The sequence below is a fragment of the Crotalus tigris genome, unplaced genomic scaffold (assembly GCF_016545835.1).
Source record: "Crotalus tigris isolate CLP2741 ecotype Arizona unplaced genomic scaffold, ASM1654583v1 scf7180000024401.5802323, whole genome shotgun sequence".
NCBI classification, from domain to species: Eukaryota; Metazoa; Chordata; class Lepidosauria; order Squamata; family Viperidae; genus Crotalus; species Crotalus tigris.
In genome coordinates this window covers 3558299-3579473 of record NW_024100569.1, presented here as the reverse complement: position 1 = coordinate 3579473, position 21175 = coordinate 3558299, and the positions used below count along the sequence as shown (strand labels likewise).

General features: G+C 36.8%; 1 protein-coding gene across 3 annotated transcripts in view; it reads left to right on the top strand.

The window, feature by feature from the left end:
- LOC120301875 (synaptotagmin-like protein 5) overlaps positions 1 to 21175 on the top strand; it is a 59448-nt gene that overhangs the window by 3986 nt on the left and 34287 nt on the right. For 2 of the 3 annotated variants that reach the window (XM_039329604.1, XM_039329606.1), the window contains exon 2: positions 17777 to 18146. In XM_039329604.1, the coding sequence (XP_039185538.1) occupies positions 18028 to 18146 (119 nt within the window). In that variant the 5' untranslated portion in view covers positions 17777 to 18027. Of the gene's footprint in view, positions 1 to 14124; positions 14219 to 17776; positions 18147 to 21175 lie in introns of those variants that run through there. The other variant, XM_039329605.1, reaches the window with a different exon arrangement.

The following is a 21175-nucleotide window of genomic DNA, read 5'->3' as shown; positions in this document are numbered from 1 at the left end:
ACTTATACATCACCGGGTGCCAGGGGCATGGCCAAAGAAAAGGGGGAAAAATGGTGGACAGCCTTGTTTGGCGACCCCCGTGAAATGGTCGTTCGACCCCAAATGGGGTCCCGACCCACAGGTTGAGAACTGCTGTCTTAGCTCAACCCACCTCACAGGGTTGTTGTTATGGGGAAAATGGAAGGAGTATTGTGTACATTGGCCACCTTGAGTTACTTATAAAGTAATACAGGCGGGATAAAAATCCAATGAATAAATAATTCAAAATACATTATTAATATGAAGTAATAGTAACTTGAGTAATTAAACAATCTGATGGAGTATGTTAAGTCTTGTATCTGGCAAAATTTGTAAGCTTCAGATAGCTTGAATAGGTATGTTATATCTGCAGCATATAATCATATCACCCTTTTTTAAAATATCTGAAATACCCTTTGCAGCGTTTCCAGTTTTCTGATGCTAATGAAGGTTATATAGATTGGGAATCTTTTATATTACAGTATATTTTGCTATTCAAAGTGGAGAATTCATATGCCAGTTCATATGCACACTGTTGACATCCTGCATTTCTCTATAGAATTTCTGTTAGAAAGCCCTGCAGCATTAGGAATGAAGGATAGCTTTGCTCTCAAGACAATAATGTTGAGTAGTAGCACTTTTACTTTTTCCCAGAGGAGCAAATAAGGAACCATTTGCTCAAATGGAAGAAACAAGGGAGTACTGTACTGCTATCGTGGACTACTAAATTTCATTCCTGCTTCTAAATGCAGTTATTTGGAGTCAGCCCAATATGCTGATACTGTAAACCACTTAGACAGGGCTGTAAAGCACTATGAAGTGGTATATAAGCCTAAGTGCTATTGCTATTGTTATTGCCAGGACTGAAATCTGTTAAGATGTTACATGTTACTTTTCTTTATGTTCTCATACTGCCTGCGGAATTCTGACAATTGAAGTCTACACATTTAAAAGTTGCCAAGGTTAAGAAACATTTTTATAGCAGGATTTCAGGGGACTTCAGTGACTGGAAACAAAGGAATTTGAGACAGGGTAGGAATTGGCCAGTAGTTTCCATTTAAAGGATGGGTAGATAGCATAATTCACTAGCAGGGAAAGGTCCTTAGCTATACTTTATAGTAATGGCTGAATACTGTTTACAGAATGAAGATGTGACTCCATACGGATTGATATTTACCAATTGTTAAAGCAAGCTTCTGTCTTGGAAGAAAGTGAGAGAAGGAGGAGTATAAAAATTTTGCAGCAGCATCTCTTTCTTAGCTTAATGCTGAAACAGGTATCTCTATTAGTATTCTTGTAAAAAAATAATCTTGAAAAGCAGTATCCTGCTTCAAGTATTCCATACCATCACAACAGCAAACTTCATTTTGGTCATAAACTAGCATAAAATACACTAAGGAAAATTATATCCATTTCAGTAATTCCATGAAATGTATAAGATAACTAAATGTATAAGATAACTAAATGCTAGAATTGCTAATGCAATACTGTAAAATTAAAACAAATTCTATAACATTCTTATGTAGCGTTACCCCCTTAAGGGCCGCCAAAGCCCAGGCCTTCCTAGCCCTCCCCTCTTTAGTCTTGCTCTTGCCAAAACATTGGCAACAATATCCTTTTAGCTCAGGCATGTCACATGATGTCGCACAACGTATCGGGCCGGTTTTGCCATTGCCAGCAATGGGGTGGGCGTGGCTTCCATGTGATGCATCTGGCCCGTGGCCCGGCAATTTGACACCCCTGTTTTAGTGGGAGCTCACGCGGAGTGAAGAGATGACAAGTTCTCGTCATCGAGGGATTCACAGGAACAAAGATGACCAACTCCCAACTACAGCAGTCAGTGCGTGACAGTACTTAACAGCCCCAAGCAGTCGTGGCAATAATAGTAAGCAGTTTATAGTAGCCATTTGGGATGAAAAAGGGGTGGGGAGATCCTCCGGCTCCAGGCAGTAGCAGGAAACACAAACACAGTCAATGCTCCGCAGCCATAGCTTGCTCCACAGAGGCAGCTCCCCACAGTGCCTACACTTGCACCAGTGATAGTAAGCAAAGTTCGGATGGCCGCTAGTCCCCAAAACCACAGCGACCAGCCTCTCCTTTCCTTCTGTCAATGCTCGTAGTCCCAGGTCTCTCTATGACAATTCCCTTCTTTACCCTTCCTTTATTGTTAAAATCTGAATATAACAACCCAGCAAACTTTCTCTCTTTCCACTCTCTCTCTTTCTCTCCACTCAGGGTATTTCCCCCCCCCTGAAAGAAGCAATAAAATTCCACTCTTTCCCACTCTCTCTTTTCTTCCCTCTCTTTAGAGAGAGGGAATCAGCTAAAATCTTCAAACTCCTCTTCGGCTTCACCTGGTCTTTCCCCTGACTACAGCAACAACCAACCCTACCCCCTTTCTCCTTTTCCTTTCCTCTCCTTCCATCCGATCTACGCCCATCGCACCCAAACCAGTCGCAGCTGTCCATGCTTTCACTTCCCTGTTTCCGGCCAGGCTCCCGCAAAGCCTCTCGGCCAGTGCCACTACACTTAATACTAAAACTTAAGGGGACCCCTGAAGGCCACAGAAAAATTGTAAAAATAGAAAAGAATTCTTATCACTGATCATTACCCTTCATTATTTGTTTGTGAATTAAATTTGCCAGGCAAATTCTAGTTTTATGTGATAAATAGTTCCTTATTTGAGAGAAGAAAATCAAGAAGGAAACTTTTATAATATGTATCAAGAAAGAAGGAATGAAAAGTTTCTTGACTACATTGGTATTAGTATAAAAATACATTGTGGAATTATGTATCTATGAGCCTTTCTCTAATGATTCTTTTAGCCTGAGTATATCCCAAATAAGTAGTTACTCAAATAGATAAGCTTATTTACTTAAATAGATAAGTTTAGCCAGAATTGCTTGTTGCCATGAAGAGTGAAATTGATCTGTTGGGACTAGTGGCACTAGTCTGTTTTTCCTAGTGAGAAAAAATGGCATTTGAGGCAATGTGTGAGTATTGTATTAACAGCCATGCTCCCACCTCTACTTTTTGTTGCCTTGTGAGTGTCTCTTTGGATATACAGAATTCTGGAGGATTCTGGGGGAACTGTAGTCTACACATCATAGAGTTGTCAAGGTTGAGAAACATTGATCTAGGTATCAGGAAAAAAAATGCAATTTTTTGGTATGATTTTAAATGATTTATAGTGAGGGAATGGTCCCATCTGAGCACCATACTATAACATTTTTACTATAGAAAGTTTCAAAATTGCATGTATGCATTCCCCTCCTTTGGTCCAAAAAATAAAATAAAGTCTAATAGTTACTGTGCTCTTTTGTCCTCATCAACTAGCACAATCGATGTGCATCTTCCAGGCACCTGAGAATGGACCACTTCTCCTAGGTACTTAAAGCTTTTAATCTGCTCAATTTCTTTTTGTTCAGTGGTCCATTTAAATCTTGTGGGGGTTTTAGCAAAAACCACTTTGGATTTCTGTTCATTGTGCTTTCAGCACAAATAAGTGAAAGCTGTGAGTGCTCATCTAAATTCTACAGGTGCTTGTTAAAGGGTAGCAGCATCACTATCGGCATATAAAAATAGGGGAATATCAATTCAAGCAATCTTGGAAAAATGCAACTTGGGTTGGTTAATCTGCTTGTTAGGGAGTTTAAATAGAGATTAAATAAGGTAGAACTAAGATGCAGCCTTGTCTGACACCTGTACAAACAGATTGGTTTAGACATTATGCCTTGAGAGTTGCATCTAATTTTAAAGGAGATGTTATAAATTTGCTGAATTAGGAACAAGAAGCACCTGTCGATGCTCATGTTACTCAGCTTCTCCCAAGGAAAAGTGTACTCTATACTTGGAGAACAACAAAGATTAACTCTTAATTCGATGTATAATAGAGACATCCAGCTAAATGGGAGTCTCGTAGATTATTTTAATTCTTTTAGAAGATCATGATTGTACCACGTATAATAATTTCTCCATTCTAAATGGCTCCCAGCATGGTTTCTTTACTCTAATTGTAGGCATGGAACAACAATGGTGAAATGAAAGGTATTGATAAGCAAATAAATTTGTAGCAGGGTTTAGTCCTGTAACATTGTATTAGTGAGCTCCTAATTAAATGGCTGGCTACACAGATCACCTTGTCTTTAAAGATGCCAGCGATAGTTGCTGGCAAAACATCAGGATCACAATCTAGACCACAATCACTAAACTTCGAAGCCCACCCCATTTTTGAAGCTACTTACTCCAGAATGGAATAACATGGTGGGTATGCCCATTCATCGTCATTCCACTATAATATATAATATTTACAGTATATTGTACTCAGTATATATTATTAATGTGCCATGAGATAATATTCCCTACTGAAGAGGTCTCTTCTATTTTCAGTTCAAGGTTGGAGACTTGTATTTTAGAAAATGATTCAAGCAGAGAGTATGAGTCACAGCATTTGATTAAGAAAATAATTTTTTCTGAGCAAATTCAAAGCTGGTACAAGGAAAGCATAGTTCTAGATTTTGCTTCTTGACTATAGATTTTATTTCATATGGCATGTATTTGTGTGTGTGTGTGCACGTGTTTAAGGAAGGTATAGATGAGCAGTCTCTCTAGTTGCCATTTTTCTGCTCCGGGTCACGTTTTAAGCTGATGTGCAACACTTACTCGTGGTAATTAATTTTTGTCACTTGGCAAAACAAATTCAAAACTGCTTGTTCCAAATACATTTATATCACAACAGGTCTGCATTTGAATCACAAAAATGTGAAGTTTCAAAAGATACTCATCTTTCAATAATAGAGAGAGATCTGATGAGAACGCATTGCAAGCTTCATTGTCTCATTTTAATGGAAAGACTATATAGTCTAGACCAGTGGTGGCGAACCTATGGCATGGTGCCAGAGGTGGCAAATGGAGCCCTCTCTGTGGGCACATGTACCGTTGCCCCAGCCTTGCCTCCCCCCACTACCCCCTCCTCTCCAGTCCCCCTGAAGGAGAGTCGCCCTCTAGCGTGGCCACATGGAGCAGCACAACCAAGCACATGGCAGGCAGGCAGTGTAGACAAGACTGCCCTCACACCCCATCATGCAGTTTATGCTTCAGGATGTGGGCAGAGGATGTGGTTGCCATAGCGCTGCTGGGCTGCCTGGGTGATCTGCGGCAGGCCCTGGAGGCGGTAAGTGGTCCTGTGGGCAGGCGGAGCGGGAGATGGGGGGCAGAGCGGGGCGGAGCAGGAAGGTGGAGTGGGGGCGGGGCCAGTTTTTGGGCACTCAGTCTCTAAAAGGTTCGCCATCACTGGTCTAGACAGGTGATCTAGAATTTTAGTAAGATAAATTTGATTAAGAATAATTTTACTTCAGAAATGTGAAAAAATGCTTTCAAATTAAAATGTTTTGAACATAAACCATCCTTTTTCTAATTTGAATGACCTTGTTTTGAGTTTAAAACATATTCACTTGCAGGGAAACCTTAGGAATAAAAAAAAATCCAGCCATACTGGAAGTTTTTAAATATTATTCTAACCATTCTGCAGCTTTTTCAGATACAAAATGCTCCTATTTGAAATAAATGAGGCCACGTATAGTCTGACTTTCTTACTTTGCAAACATTTCATTCTTACTTAGCTATTTTTGTAGATGCTGTAGTTTAAACAAAGTTCATGATGAAACTTTTGCTTTCCTTGATGCCCATTTTAGAAAAAACATACAGGAGATATTTTTTGTGGAATTCTCCCTATTGAAATTTAGATTATGTTCATGTTGCTTTCAATGGCAATATTTTGTCTAAAAAGTATTAGTAGGATTTTTTTGTAAAATAGAAAATAGTAATATGGTTTATGTAGTATGACTTTCTGGCATTAAGTAGGAACCTATATGACCTTTCATAGCATCTGGGTAATTTTGAAAATCCACAATGGCTTCAGAGTAGAAAATTGCTCTGTTACTCCGTTCTATTACACATGGAAGGAAAACTGGGATCTATGACTTGACGCCACTACCTCAACAAGGCCAGCAGGTGGCGGCCTTCTTGCCACCGCCAAGTCCTCACTGCCAACTCACTGCCACCATCTCTGCAGATAATCTCAACACCATAAATTCACTATGGGGATAACTTGCTGTGGGTGCTGGATGGAGAGCCAGGAGGGTGGACAAGTGAGCAGGCTGTCAGAGGGAGGTGGCAATGGGCGGGGCTGTGCCAGATGGGAAGCGAGTGGGCGGTGGGGTGTCAAAATGGGAGGCCCCTGCTGCCCTGTAAGTTTTTTTTAAAGCCACATTGCTTAATGTTTGAGGGTATCTTGCTCTGAGAATAAGGGCAGCTTTGGGGAGCAATGGGGTGGGATGTCAGCTTTTTTAAAAGCTAAAACGGCTTGTTTCGAGTTGCATTCAAATATTTGCCCATCAAGCAGATTGCAAAGTTTGAAGCTGCATTTAATTGCAAGTCTCATGCACTACGAAAATGGGGCTGCATGGGCAGGAAAGTTTGGAGTCCAAACTGAAAAAACTCCTCAGCATTACTCTTTTCACAGCATTGGTGTCAGCTTTGAGGGAACATTGCTGTGATTCCCTGTTCAAACATACTCTGTCCATGACCAGAAATACTATGAAATCATCCACCCAGCTTTGGAGAAAAGCACTCTGCACGTGACCAGAAACACCATGAAGTCACCGACCTTGCTCTGGGGAAAAACACTCTGCATTTGATGAGAAACATCATAAAATCATCCACCTGGCTTTCAGCGGAAAGCACTCAGCACATGACCAGAAACACTATGAATTGCAGGGTGGCAAGGGCTTCCCATTTTGACACCCCACCCCTACTCACTTCCTCACCCCATTGCTTCCCAAAGCTGCTCTTATTTTCAGAGCAAGATACATTCATACATTAAGCAGTGTGGTTTTTTTAAAAAAACTTGCAGGCCAGCAGGGGCTTCCCATTTTGACACCCCACTTGCTTCCCATCTGGTGCCCGTCTCATCGCCACCCTCCTCTGACAGCCTGCTCACTTGCCTGTCCTCCCGGCTCTCCATCTAGAGCCTGCAGTGAGTTATCCCTGCAATGAATTTACAGTGTTGAGATGTCCTGAAAAGAGATGGTTGCAGTGAGTTGGCAGTGAGGATTCGGCAGTGACGAGAAGGCCACCCCCTACTAGCCGCATCAAGCCAGTGGCGTCAAGTCTTCCCATTCCGGGAAAATTGATCTCTTCCTAAAAATATAAGAAAAACTATAGATTATTTTTTTAAAATAATTAATAATAGCTATAAAGACAAGAGTTCTTTTGTTACAAATATCTCTGAACAACCTTATTTTACTGTTCCTTCAGTGGAAGTGTAAAGAAATCTTTGTTTATACCAGTATAAAACTGTTCTTTAACAGCAATACTGAAGTCTGAAGGTCACTCTCTCTCCTTTCTTTGTCATACAATTAAAATCTACTTTAGGACAGGGCTCAGAACATTTCATCAAGTTCTGTGCTCCTCCTCCCCCCCATAGGATTGTTTGGAATTCATTCAAAATGAGCCAACTTGGGTAACTCAGAAGTGCACAGGATTGCAGTTCTTAAGTTCTGCTCTTTAAGACTCTCAAAGATGCTTTTTTTTCACAAGGCAACTGGACTTTCATGTTTCTTTTCGCTTCTCATCCAAGAAGCTTCTTCAGCTCTGACTGGATGGTGGGGAATGGAAGGATTTATACTCCTTGCAGACAGCTGCTCATTTGCATTATTTTAGAGAGTCATTGATGCCACCTGGAGGTTTATATGTGTCGTCAGGGTCACCTGAATAGTACAAATGGGTCTGGAGCCTTTTTGGAACTGTTGAAAGGACTGTGTTGTAGACTGAAGATAGATGATGTCGTATCCCTCCCCCTCTGTTGAGAGAGGGGAGTTCAATTTTGAATTCCCCCACCATCCAGTCAGAGCTGAAGAAGTTTCTTGGATGAGAAGTGAAACCAGAAAGTAAAGTTGCCTCCTGAAAAAAAGCATCTTTGGGATAACTGCTGGATGACCTGGATGACTGAGAATCTCCATAGATATTCGCTCTTTAAGACTGATATCCTATTTCAATCAAGGGTACATTTTGAATTTAATGTTAATTATACTTAGTCATATGAGGTGTCTTGGAAAATATGAAAGCTTCTCTTGTCGCATGAAATCTTACATACACACATGGCATCCTGCTTTTCATTGGAACATGGACCCAGGGCTATACAACTGAGTGTATTGCCATCCAGCAAACAACAGATCTCTGTTTTGGAATTTATTTTCCACTGAGTGATAGTATTCAACTGAAAGGGAATAAGCTAAATAAAAGATTCATCTAACCATTTGGTGAGAACTATTGCTAAACATTTGCTTGTGCTTTGTAGACTAGGCAAGAATCAGGCCAGGCTCTCAAAACCTTATAATAGAAAATGCCAGTAATAATGAATCTATTGCTTTCATTACCATTTTCTTCTCTACAGAGATTTATGCATTTTAAGAATTAAGAATGGCTTGAAAGTTGAATTATAGCTAGATTTACAATGGAAAGAACCCAACCATACTGCTATAGTTTTCCTTTTTATATGGTTTTCTCACCTAAATAAGTTGCTTGTTACAGCCTGAGTTGATGTATTGTTCCATCTAGTGAAAGGCATCAGTGCTTCAAGAGTCTTGGTTCTTCTACAGAAAGAGAGATGAGTCTTGGTTCTTCTTGATTCTTTAAAATATATGTGGACTTTAATCCCTACCATTTCATTTGTAAAGTGCTATGGAAATCTGTTGTAAAATAAAAATATTTTTTGCTTTTAATGTCAAAATATTGAAAATATATTAAAGGGGTCATGTTGATGAGGGTATAAATCATGCCACTGAATAATTTAAATTTAACCAATACTGTGCAGTGACATGCTTCATTAATATTAATCTGACATGCTTAAACATCAATAATTTTAGCAAAATTGTCTCATTATATCAGTGACTTTGTATCTGACAGACTTTGTATTTGACAGAGAATGCATTTGCTTTCATCCATGATTTGTATCTGGCTTTAAAGGTACTGCACTCAAAAAAATGCCTTCTCTCAAAGATTAGGAAGAGACTGGCAAGAGACTATTCTAGCTTTATAACTAGAACTGAAGAGTTCTAGAAAACACATTCTACAGAGTCCAGAAAAACACATTTGGAAGCAATTATTTTCATATTGGATGCAAGCTAATTTATTGAAAGGTTCTAATATTAAAATTAGAACTTTTATTTCTCTTTATGTACTCTATATGGCATGTAATGAAGTCACATTTTTCCTTATTTCATTAAGCAACTAAAATGAAACTCTATGAGCTAACTTTTTGCTAACTATTGTTTTTATCCTCCTAGAGTTTAAGGTTATTGAATAACAAGCTAGTATTTTCAAACAGTAACTGGAAGTAGGTTTTGTATACCTTTATGCCCTATTAGGAAAATGAAAGGAGAACAGCAAGTGTTTACAACCTGCTATAACTTGCAATGGAAAAAGAATGATCTAATTACTGAGGAATGTTACATAGTTAAAAAAAAATTTTGTCTTTCACTTCAACTTTTTTTTAATACCTTCGGAACTGCTTTCCTGAGAAACAATAAATCGCCTACTCTAAAATATTTCTCTGAGTAATTCTTCTGTTGCAATACACACAAACATTATGTATCTTTCTTTAAAAACATGCTTTATCTGAAGCTATGCTTGGAGAATAGGGAGAATGGAGAAGTATCACAAATATTTTACTCTACCTAGGTGTGTCTTAGATGTCCCACTATATAGTGATATATAATACTTTGATTATGTGCCATAAAGTTAGTGCCAGCTCTTAGCGACCTCATAGATTTCTCCATGATGACTTGACCCTAATCTGGCCTTTCATGTCTTCTAATGGTGCACCTATCATCACTATAACCAAATCCATCCATTTTGCTGCTGATCATCATCATCTTCTTTTTCTTTCTACCTTTCCTGGCATTATAGCCTTGTCCAAAAGCTTGGTCTTTTCATAATGTGGCCAAGTAGGATAATTTGACTCTGGTCATTTGTGCCTTGAGTGAGAATTCTGGGTTGATTTGTTTGGTGAACCACCAGACTATTGCCTGGTTCACACACAATTCTAAGCAAACTACATGTTGGTTTAGCATTGTGAATTAACCAGGCCATAGTTACTGAACTCGCTGAAGCTACTGCTAAGGAATGGGGTGCCAAAATGAAGAATGGGATTTTATCCTGAGTAAAATTGTAGATAAAGACTCATTATTTTTCTTCTGTCCTGCCTATCAAACTTAACAGGCTGTTTAGTATAAACACACCTAAACTCTGTCTCTTTTAGGATTCTACCACCTTATAACATGGGAAGAAAAATACCATGCAAAGCCTTTACATGTCAAAGATTCTAGGTTTATCCTGTTCTGTGGCATCTCTGGAGTTAGCTAAGCTTTCCTGAGATCTTCACAGCTGGCAAACAATTGGTATATAAGTCTTTACTTACAACCAGATAAATGCTTGACATTTAGTTCTGTAGGTGATGGTAAAGTGCTACATGTAGGAAGTATAATGATTGGGATACAACTATTTGTAATATTGGGCAGTTTATTCTGGAAGGTTTGTTATGGAGAATATGCAGGTCCTCTGATCATAGATGCTTTGCAATGTACCTCGTTGTGAATACATGTTTTATGCTATATCACAATCCATGGGAATATTTAGAAAAAGGTAAATATAATTAGTTAATTTGGATAATTGACCATTTAGGTCAGCAATGTTTAAATTTCTGCTTGGCATGCTTGTTTGGTATCTGTCACGGTTGAAAGTTGCATGTTTGGAAAGGACAGACATCTTTCCAAACTCTTTCAGATGTCGTTTTCTGTGGTTTGAACAATAGATGTTTCCTTTATGACAGAAAGAATTAATATTGTAGTTACACTGCAAATAGCACTATATCCTGGAGTCTTTCTGCAAATGTTTGGATTCATACTATGTTTGATCTATGAATTGTTAAACTCAACTGTAAAGATAAGCCATCAAGCAGTTTGTTGCCTACTATAATGCTAAATTAAATTGAGAAGAATCTCTTTGCTCTGCTGTATAATTTTAGTATATAATATAAATAATAATTTCAATACATATTAAATTAAAAATAGAACAATACACAAATTAGAAACTGCTCTAACCCCCCAAAGTTTTTTAGAGCTATTTAAGTATCTTAGGAATGATTAAAAAAATTAAAAGTGGAAAATAGTAGAATATATTGATACAACTATTTAAAAATCGTATGTGCTTTAATGTAAGGATCATCCATTTAATATAACAATATCTAGACAAGCTAGGATTGGGAATTTTTAAGGCTGCATGCATGAACACATCACAAATGATCTAAAATAAATGTGTTGTGTGAACTGAAACTGTAATGAGCCAAAGTTCGAAGAATCGAAAAGGAAATGAAGCAAAAGAATCTGTAGTATTAATTAGCAAAAAGAAGCAGATGTTTTGAAATGTTATAGCTCTCTACATAAGCAAATAAAGTGATAATACGCTAATGAAATAATAATATACATTCTTGTTTTATTGCCATGCATAACTGCTGCTTAGATTAGCTTGAAAGGATATGAAAATATTTGAATTGTATCTGTTCATCTAATTATCAAATGATAATGAAGGTTCCCAATAGAATCTTCCTGGAAAAAACTTTCTAAAAATTGGGAAACTATGCTAAAATGTTGTTTAGCTAGTAGCTTCCGATCACAATTCAGACGACAAGGCTTTTTTTGTGTGTGTCTATGTGTCTGCTGAGAATAGGCTCAGATAATGATCTTAAATTAACCACACATAGAGATCTTTTTTTTTGGTACACCAGACCAGAAATATTATCACTGTGTGTGTCTTAATAGACAGGTAGGTTTCATAGTATCCCTGATCCACATGAGCCAACATGTGGCTTTAAGTTATTGTAAGCTTGTTTTTCAAACACATGAAAACACTTGAAACCGGGACTTACAACTTCCTGATGGCTTCTTCACTGACTTTGGGGATAATCTAAAACTCCCTTAAACAGAAGGAAAAGGATTAATCCAAAAGAAATGTTATTTGCTGGGTTTTGGAAGATAAAAAAGAGTACAGGGAAATCACTGCGTGGCAACTAGCCGGGACAGAGTAAAGTGTTATAGCCAAAATAATATAACTGAACCAGAGCTGGTAATTAAATAAAAGGGGAGAAATATTATTATTTATTTAGTAGGAAATAATTAGCAGAAGGCAAGGATGGTAAATTTTCAAATTTTAAGATGGTGATTACATGTTTTGCTTGGAAACAAAATGAAACATTAATTTGAAATGTTGGTTTTAAGTTCCATTAGAAAAACCTCCATGAGGATGAGGTCTATCACTTTTAAACGTTTCCTTGGAAATTATTGGAAAAAAGAGTAACATGAAATACTGCAGCTTTAAACACATGCTTTATTAAAATTTTCTTGTTTTGTTAAGAAATTTTCATTGGCTTTCACAGTGCTTTTTTTGAAAAAAATAAAAAAGGTGCCGGAACTCACACACGTCATACAACCCACCTTGCCTACCCTACAAGGTTCCATCCAAAAAAGGTGCCGGAACTCCGTTCTAGGTGTTCTATGAGAAAAAAAGCCCTGGGCCTTCATAACTATTGAAATATATGTATGGAGTCTGGGCAATTGAAGAATAGTTATTACATAATCAAATAAAGTACTATCTGATAATAAGCACCAAAATCTGACAAAATAAAGTACTATAGAGTAGCATGCATTGAAATGTTAATGTATAGCTTAATAATAAATTGTGACAAATACAATAAATGTCAATTGGATTTAGGAGAAGCTCGTTGCCAAATACCTACATAAGGCCTTGGTGCAACCTTGTGTTGTGCACCACTTGCGCCCTAAGTCATCTCTTGATTGGATTACTGCAACACAGTCTATGTGAGGCTACACACTTGAAGAGTATTTGGAAGCTACAGCTGATGCAGGATGTAATAGTATGCACAGCGTGAGGAGAGCTCTTATTGTTGGAGGTGGTTCACAGGCTAAAAACACTGTCTTACACTTGGGGGGGGTTGTATAATTTTAAAATGTTAATCTGCATAGTTTTAATGTTTTAATTACTTTTCTATTTATCTTTTTATGATGTATAAATTATCCAGAGTCGCTTTATAGGGGAGATGGGTGGCACAAAAATTAAATAAATAAATAAACAAATAAACAAATAAATAAATAATAGTGTAGGTTTTTTAAAAGTAATATAATTAGAGCATTGGCTTGCAATAAATTGGGACCAGAATTTCTGTTGCTAAGCAAGGCACTTGTTAAATGAGTTGTGCCCAACTTTATGACTTTTTTTGCCATAATTAATAAGCAAAGTTGATCACATGGTTGGTCCCAAGGCATCTGGAGCACCACTTGAAGACCATCAGCATTGACAAAATCACCACCAGTCAATTGCAAAAGGCAGCTTTACTGGAACAACTTACATCCAGGATACCTTTAATTCATTGAACAACAACATCTGCTACCCCAGATCCTTGGCAAGGACTTGATAGGTGGATAAAAGTGTCAAATCCAATTTAAACATCTGGTTGACTTTGCAACCGACTGTACTAATAAAGTTAGCTTTTTCTCATCTGCTGCCCTCTGGGTATGTTGGATTATAATACCCAGAATTTAAGATGCCATTGGGAAAAGAATGCTAATTAATGTAAGAAATACTAGAAGAAGAGATAGTGCTCTAACTTGGTATGGCAAATCTGTTTCTTAAATCTTATACTCTTAGCAATTCTACTCACAATGTACAGTATATATTAGATCCCAGGAGGAAGTAGGACAATCTGTGATTGATTGGTGATTAGTTATTTATCCTTACACAGAAATAGGAATAAAATCATCTTAAGTGATTAGAAATGGTAGTCAATAATTACTCTTAAAAGGCTGGCACTTCACTACTCATTTTAGTTTTTTACAATGGAAAACAGAATTTATTTTTTCCTTTGGAACTTAATAGGTTATTACTGCAGGTATTTCCTTGTAGTTTGATAATTGTCTGCTGGTGATAAATATTGCATCATACTACTGGGTGTGTCTTTTGTGCAAATAGCTTCTTGATAGAAGAACAGCTGGTTTTTCAGGTTAATGGATAGAGTAACCAGTATCAGTACCCTGTAAAGTTGCTTAGAAGGAACGTTTCAGCTATGGTAAGGCTTGATTGATCAGAATGCCATTTACATGATTATTCTCATTTAAAACCATATACATTCATAGACTCCTGTAATTGTGTATTTACCTTTTTTAAGCATAAGAATAACATAAGAATAAGAAATGAGGTTTGATTAGGCCATTTATTTAACATAGTAACTGCTGCTTTAACTTCCTGTTGGAGCAATGAATAAAACTGAGATGCTCCAAAGTTATAAATTTCTGTGATTTCCGCTTGAAATATAGCATAAGAAATCATTTCACTCTGTAAAATCTTCAAAGATTTATTCTAGAATGATGTAATTGAATAATACTTTTTTCCTTTGCTTCTTAAAGTAACTTTATAATCTCAACAGATCAGACTGAAGTGTGTGCTATCATATTGGGATGCTAGGTTATTGTGCTGCTCTTGCTAGATCTTTAGGAATAAAATAAGGGAAATTTTTGTGTCAGTTGTTAGATATAATGATTTACTCAAAGCCTGTTGATCTACCTTCCTTATTGTTTATATTTGAGCAGAAATGAGCCCCATTCTGTTTCTGAAAAATCAGTTCTGTATTTGATGAAAGTTCTGCTATTAGACTTTTCAGGAATAAAATACAGGTGGTCCTTGACTTATGACTGTTTGTTCCATGACGGTTCAAAATGACAAGGGTGCTGAATGAAGGGACTTACGGCTGATGCTCAGGATTGTCGCAGCAGCTCCATGGTTACCTAATTGAAATCTGGACTCTTTGCAACCTGTTTACACTTATGATGGATTGCCAAGACTTCCATGATGATGTGGTCGCCACTTGCAACCTTCCCTGCTGGCTTCTTCAGAAAGTCAACAGGGAAGCCAGCAGGGAAAATCACAAGCAACTTTGTCTCTCTGAGCAGTGTGCCCCCCCCTCCTTGCCAAGGGAGGCAGGGCAGCAAGGCCCTGCCCAGAAAAATAAAGCTGGAACAGCTGTGTTTCTCCCCATAGTGTACTGCCTCCTCTCCCCAACCCATTTATGAAAGTTATGAAAAAGAATTACAAAAATGGTCTTGCAACTTTTAGATTGAAACTCTGCAAAATTACTTTCTTTGGAAAGATCTACCACACCTACTATTTTCATCCAATGCTGCCAACCCACACACATGCACAAAAACTGCAGGTTTGGATGCTTTTCCTTCTTCTGTCAGATCAAATTTTGAGTCTTGTGGCCTTTAAATTTTAAACATGGGTAGTCCTCAAATTAGAACAGTTCATTTAGTGACTGTTCAAAGTCACAACGGATTTATGACTGGTTTTCACACTTAACGACTGTTGCAGCATCCCCATGGTCACATGATCAAAATCCGGATACTTGGCAACTGTTTCATATTTATGGCACTTGCAATGTGCTGCGGTCATGTGATCAGATTTTACAACCTTTTGACAAGCAAAGTCAATGGGGAAGCAGATTCACTTAACAACCATGTTAGTAATACACCTAAGAACTGTGGCAAGAAAGGTTGTAAAATGGGGCAAAACTCACTTAACAAATGTTTCATTTAGCAACACAAATTTTGGGCTCAATTGTGATTGCAACTCAAGAACTACCTGAAATGCCGATTATGAGAATCCAATTCAAGTCAGACTGATTGGCATATCCTATAGCAGTGATGGCAAACCTTTTAGAGACCAAGTGCCCAAAAACTGGCCCGCCTCTGCCCCACCCACCTGAACCTGCCCTGCTCCGCCCTCACCCAGCCCACCCTCAGATCACTCAGGCGGCCCTGCAGATCACCCAGGTGGCCCTGCAGTGCCATGTTAGCCATGCCTTCTGCCCTCACCCCACAGCACCATCTGCTGCCCAGCTGCCATGTGCTTGGCTGCGCTGCTCTGGGCAGGCTGCACTCGGGGGTGACTCTCCTCCAGGGGGGCTGCTGGTGTGGAGGGGGCTGCAGGGAGAGGGGGGCTGGGACGACGGCATGTGTGCGTGCCCACATAGAGGGCTAGGAGTGCCGCCTCTGGCACTCGTGCCATAGGTTCGCCACCACTGTCCTATAGATTCATTGGATGCAAATTTGGTCTGTTCTTGTCCAGATAAAATAGATAATTTACAATGTAGGTAGCATGAGAATATGGGCAGGTTCTTTTCAGAGGTGAGATGTATTACATCATGCTTGACCCTTGCTGGCTGGGGAGAACAGACTCAGTGGCAAATGATGAATTTGACTTTGTGATACAGAATTATTTTTTTCATCTGTAAAAATGTAGTGGTGAAATTTTGTACTGTAAATTATTAAGTTTTTAACAGAATTCACTATTGTAATATTTGGCAAAGGTCTTGAAGTGTATAGTGAAGTATTATAGCTCTATAGTATTCTAGAAAAGTGGATGGCATCAATTACCTAGATCTATTTCAAGCTGACTTTAAGGCTTGTTATGGGAGAAAGACTAGTTGAATAATCTCCACAAAGAACTAGACAAAGCAAAATATAGTTCTCTTGGTTCTATTTGATTTCTTAATGGCTTTTGTTAAGTTCCAGAGATCATTTCAAAAGGTAGTGCTAGGAGATTCCCATTCATCCAAAATCTGTTGGCTTGTGATGTCCTTTAGGTGTCCATCTTCTCTTCTAATATTTAGCTTGTACATGGTACTGAAGGAGAGTGTTCACAAACTATTCCAGTATTGTTGTGGATATGCAACATCTATGGTTTCACCTTCCCACATAATACTTGAATTACACAGACACAAACAAAATCCATCCTGTATATGTATAAGCATTGGTGTACAATAGATACCATGCTAATGACACTCTTTCTTCTTTCAGTCAAAATCAAGAGACTGTTTAAGTTCTAAATCACTATTCAGTGTTGAAAATTGGCAAACAAATTGAAGTTTGAGCCAGAAGAGACAGAAATACTATAATCTTATTTAGATGGAAGATCAGGAAATATGCTTCAACCTCTGTTAGACAGAGTTACCGTATCTTTGTGAAGACTCAGAAGCACATCTCAGTTGGACTGCTGAAGTCAGCCTGAATCCAGGAGTCTAGGGATTCCTTGTTCGATTCCAAGGATCAGTATTAATTTGTTCAGTCAAAACAAGTTTTTCAACTGTGTCTGTTCCTGGAAATGAAAAATCTAACTAGAATCATATGAAATATTCTCTTTGGCAGGTCCAGAATGCTGCGGTCAGACATTGTTCAATTGTTGAAATAATTTCCCTAACTATTTTGTTTACTGGTAAAATTCAAAGTGCTGATCATGACATTAAAAAGCCTACATGATACTGAATCAAATACCTAAAGTCTGGATTTTCCCTGGATTTAAGCAGAACTTTAGTCATCAAGATGGAAATTGCTTTTAGGAAGGGGCAGTGTGAGTTATGAATGGTGTCTGTTTCATTTTGATTGTCATTGCTATTATTTTTAATTGTCATTCAATTTCAATTATTATTTCTATTAATTAAATATTCCAGTTGTGCAAACAGATGGGCATTCACTATTGTCTTGAAATTATTAAACATTGAAATCATTCAACAAACAAGTTTAAGTAAATATATATTTAATTTTAATTCTTAATTTTGTTGTTTTCATTTCAGGTAAAACGACTCAGGGCAATTATTAACTTGAGGATAACCTATGAAAGAAGTTCATAGCATGTTCAGGAATTCAAGCAAAAGTTCCAGTGAACATTCAAATCACTAAAATGACCAAAATCTCTTTTGGCACTGATATGAAATATATGAATTAGCTCCTGACAAGAAACTATAGCATTTGGATGTTTTCAATGATGTGCTCTTAAAATCTGCCAGAAAACACCTCTATTAAAGAATATAACAATTGAAGGAACATGTCTAACAATGCAGAAATACTCAATCTATCGTTTTTATTAGAACATGAAAGAGAAACAATATTGGGAGTATTAAAAAGAGATGAATACTTGAAAAAATTGGAAGATAAACGAATCAGGTAATCATTAACAATATCTATATTATTTAAACTTTGAAATACTAAAACTTGGTTTGGAAATGTGTTAGTAGCAATAGTTATAAATGTTATATTTTGCTCCTTTTTCATGTGCACAGCTTTGGCATTAAACTTTTTAAAAAGATTATTCTTTGTGATAACTGGAGCCTAATTAGTAATTGTTGGTATGAAAACATGTACACATGCACAATATAGTCCTGCATAGTTTCACAGAAATCGGGATAAGTTGCCCAAAATAATAGCTGTGTCTAGCACTAACATTATTTTTGTGTGTACTATAGCACAAACATTTCATACTTGGTTGAAATTATTGAATATGGTTATATCTTCTGGTGTCACTGATTTATGGTAATATGCTTATGTTCATAGGCTATAAGTTCTTATACAAATTCTTCTTTTATTGTTATTTTTAAGTTAACTAATATTGTGTATTATAGTTCAGGGAATGCATTTCATATTAACTATTAATCTATAGTATAGACTATCGTTATTTCTTTGTTTTCCAATATTTTATAGAAAGCACACTAGTTAATTTCTGTGTACATTATAAAATAGTTTAGGCTATTAAATAATCTTTCCTTACTATGTACATTTTTGTACATAGTGAGGAAAGAATTTTGCATTTGCCTTCTCTTAACACAAATAATGTGCTTCAGTTTAAAACCCAAATGGCACAAATGAAGCTGCTCGTGCACAATAAGCATTAATAAGCCTTGAGCAAAACTGATGATGGCAGTTTAAGAAAATGGTTAGTATTCAAGCTACGTACTATTTTTAAAGTTTTGTACTTTGCTTGTATTTCTACTTATCCTGATTCTAAGCAAGATAGATAAGCATAGAAAATTGGCCAAAAATCAGATAAATCTTTTGCAGAGAATAGAAGAGGAAATCAGTCGCAAATTAGCCTCCGTAGAGGGAGAAATCTTCAGCCCAAAGTCCATACCACTCAAATATTAAAGATCAATATGAAGCTAAGAAGCTGACTGGTTGCTCTTGGGCAGACTTTATTAGCTGTAAGTTCATGTAGGTCTGTGGGTTTAGATGCACTTTGCCTTCCAGAAAGACCAGAGTCGGTAACAAAAAGATGTTTGAACAAGCAGAGTAGAATGTAAGCTGTGATTCTTCAGTAACAGAGGAGTCTGCAGAGTTGTTGGAGTGTACTTATATATTTTTAAGAATTTTTATTGTAATAGTAAAATCTAATGCAAACTAAAAAAAAAGAATATAAAAAGGAAAAAGGGCAAGAAAAAAAAGAATAAAATAAGGAAAGGGAAAATAAATATATAAAGAAGTAACTTGTAACCCCAACCTTCATCATAACAAGTATAAGTAAATCTAATAACTCTTCATTCCCTCTAAGGTTAAAAACATTATCTCTTCATCCCATATCCCATAATTTATCTAAAAATGAATCCATTAGTTCTGATGTCATCAGATAGTCCTTAAAATGTTGCCAAAGATAACACTGTATCTTGTTTTAATTTGGTCAAATAAATCAACTTTATATTCCTTCCTTTTACTTCTAATAGTCTTAATCTTTAGTTCCTTCAAATACTGTTGTAGAATTTGATTTCTCTTCATTTCTTCTTTGTCTCATCACACAGAATTCATAAAAAATTTAACAAGCTTCTTTTGTAAATCCAGAAGGGAAAATTTTTTTGTTATAGTAGTCTCTTTGCAAAATTCTCTGTACAGGATGTCTCTCCTGTACATATCTCATGGACACTTAGGTAACAAAATCATTGTTCTCACAGTTACTTATATAAAACTGTTCAGAATTTGGCTTTCTGTTTTAAACTGCCATTTTATTGTTTCAGTTTGAGTGTTGCCAATATGTTATAATGTAGTGAGGATAATTGGTTATATTCCTAGCCTAGGATAATGTACACATAATATATTGGAATGATAATATATATATTTTTTTATTGAAAAGTTTTATACAAATTATTACAATACAATATCCCTCCTCCCTCCCCTCCACCCTACCCTAAGCCCCCCCTCACTTTCCAGAGCTGATTACAAGGTTACAAATAAGCAAACAAACTCTAACTAAGCTTATTCAACTATACCAATAACCAAATCCCTAACATACTTTAACTCAAATACAAAAAAAAATTCAAAGAAAAACAAAAATAACAATATAAACAATTCCCACATTAAACTATGATACTTTCTAATCCCATATTTATTCTGTACATAATTTATCTATCTTCTCCACACCAAGATGTATCTTTCTTGTGAATGATCCTTCAAATAAGCAGAAATTTTAGCCATTTCTGCTAAATTAGAAACTTTAAGTGACCATTCTTCTATAGTGGGCAAAGAATCTTTCCTCCAATATTGCCCAATCAATAACCTTGCAGCCGTAATAAGATTCAACATTAAAATAGTTTCTTTAACATCACAATCTTCAATAATACCTAACAAAAATAATTGTGGTGTAAACTTTATCTTTCTCTTAAAAATCTTTTGAATGTTCACCAAATCTTAATCCAAAAAGCTTTTATGTTTCTACACATCCACCAAATACGATAATAGGTTGCATCCAAGCAACCACATCTCCAACACTTAGGCTGTAAATTAGAATACATGTGAGACAATTTTTGGGGATCCAAATGCCACCTATAAAACATTTTATAAAAATTTTCTCTTAAATTTTGAGCCTGAGTAAACTTCACATTCCCAACCCAAATTGCCTCCCATGTATCTAATAAAATCGGCTCTTGAAAATTTTGGGCCCATTTTATCATACAATCTTTGACTAATCCTGTCTCTGAATCCAGTTCCACTAATACATTATAAACTCTCCTTATATGAGCTCGACTTTGATCTCTAATTTGTCTTATCAAATTCTCATCTTCTAAAGTAATACCAACCTTTTGGTCTAAGCTCCATCTATCTAACAATTGCCTATACTGAAACCAAGAGTAAACAATATTTTCTTGCCTTAATTCATCTAGCGATTTTAATTGCCAATCCTTCCCTTCCAATTTAAACAATTGATTATAAGA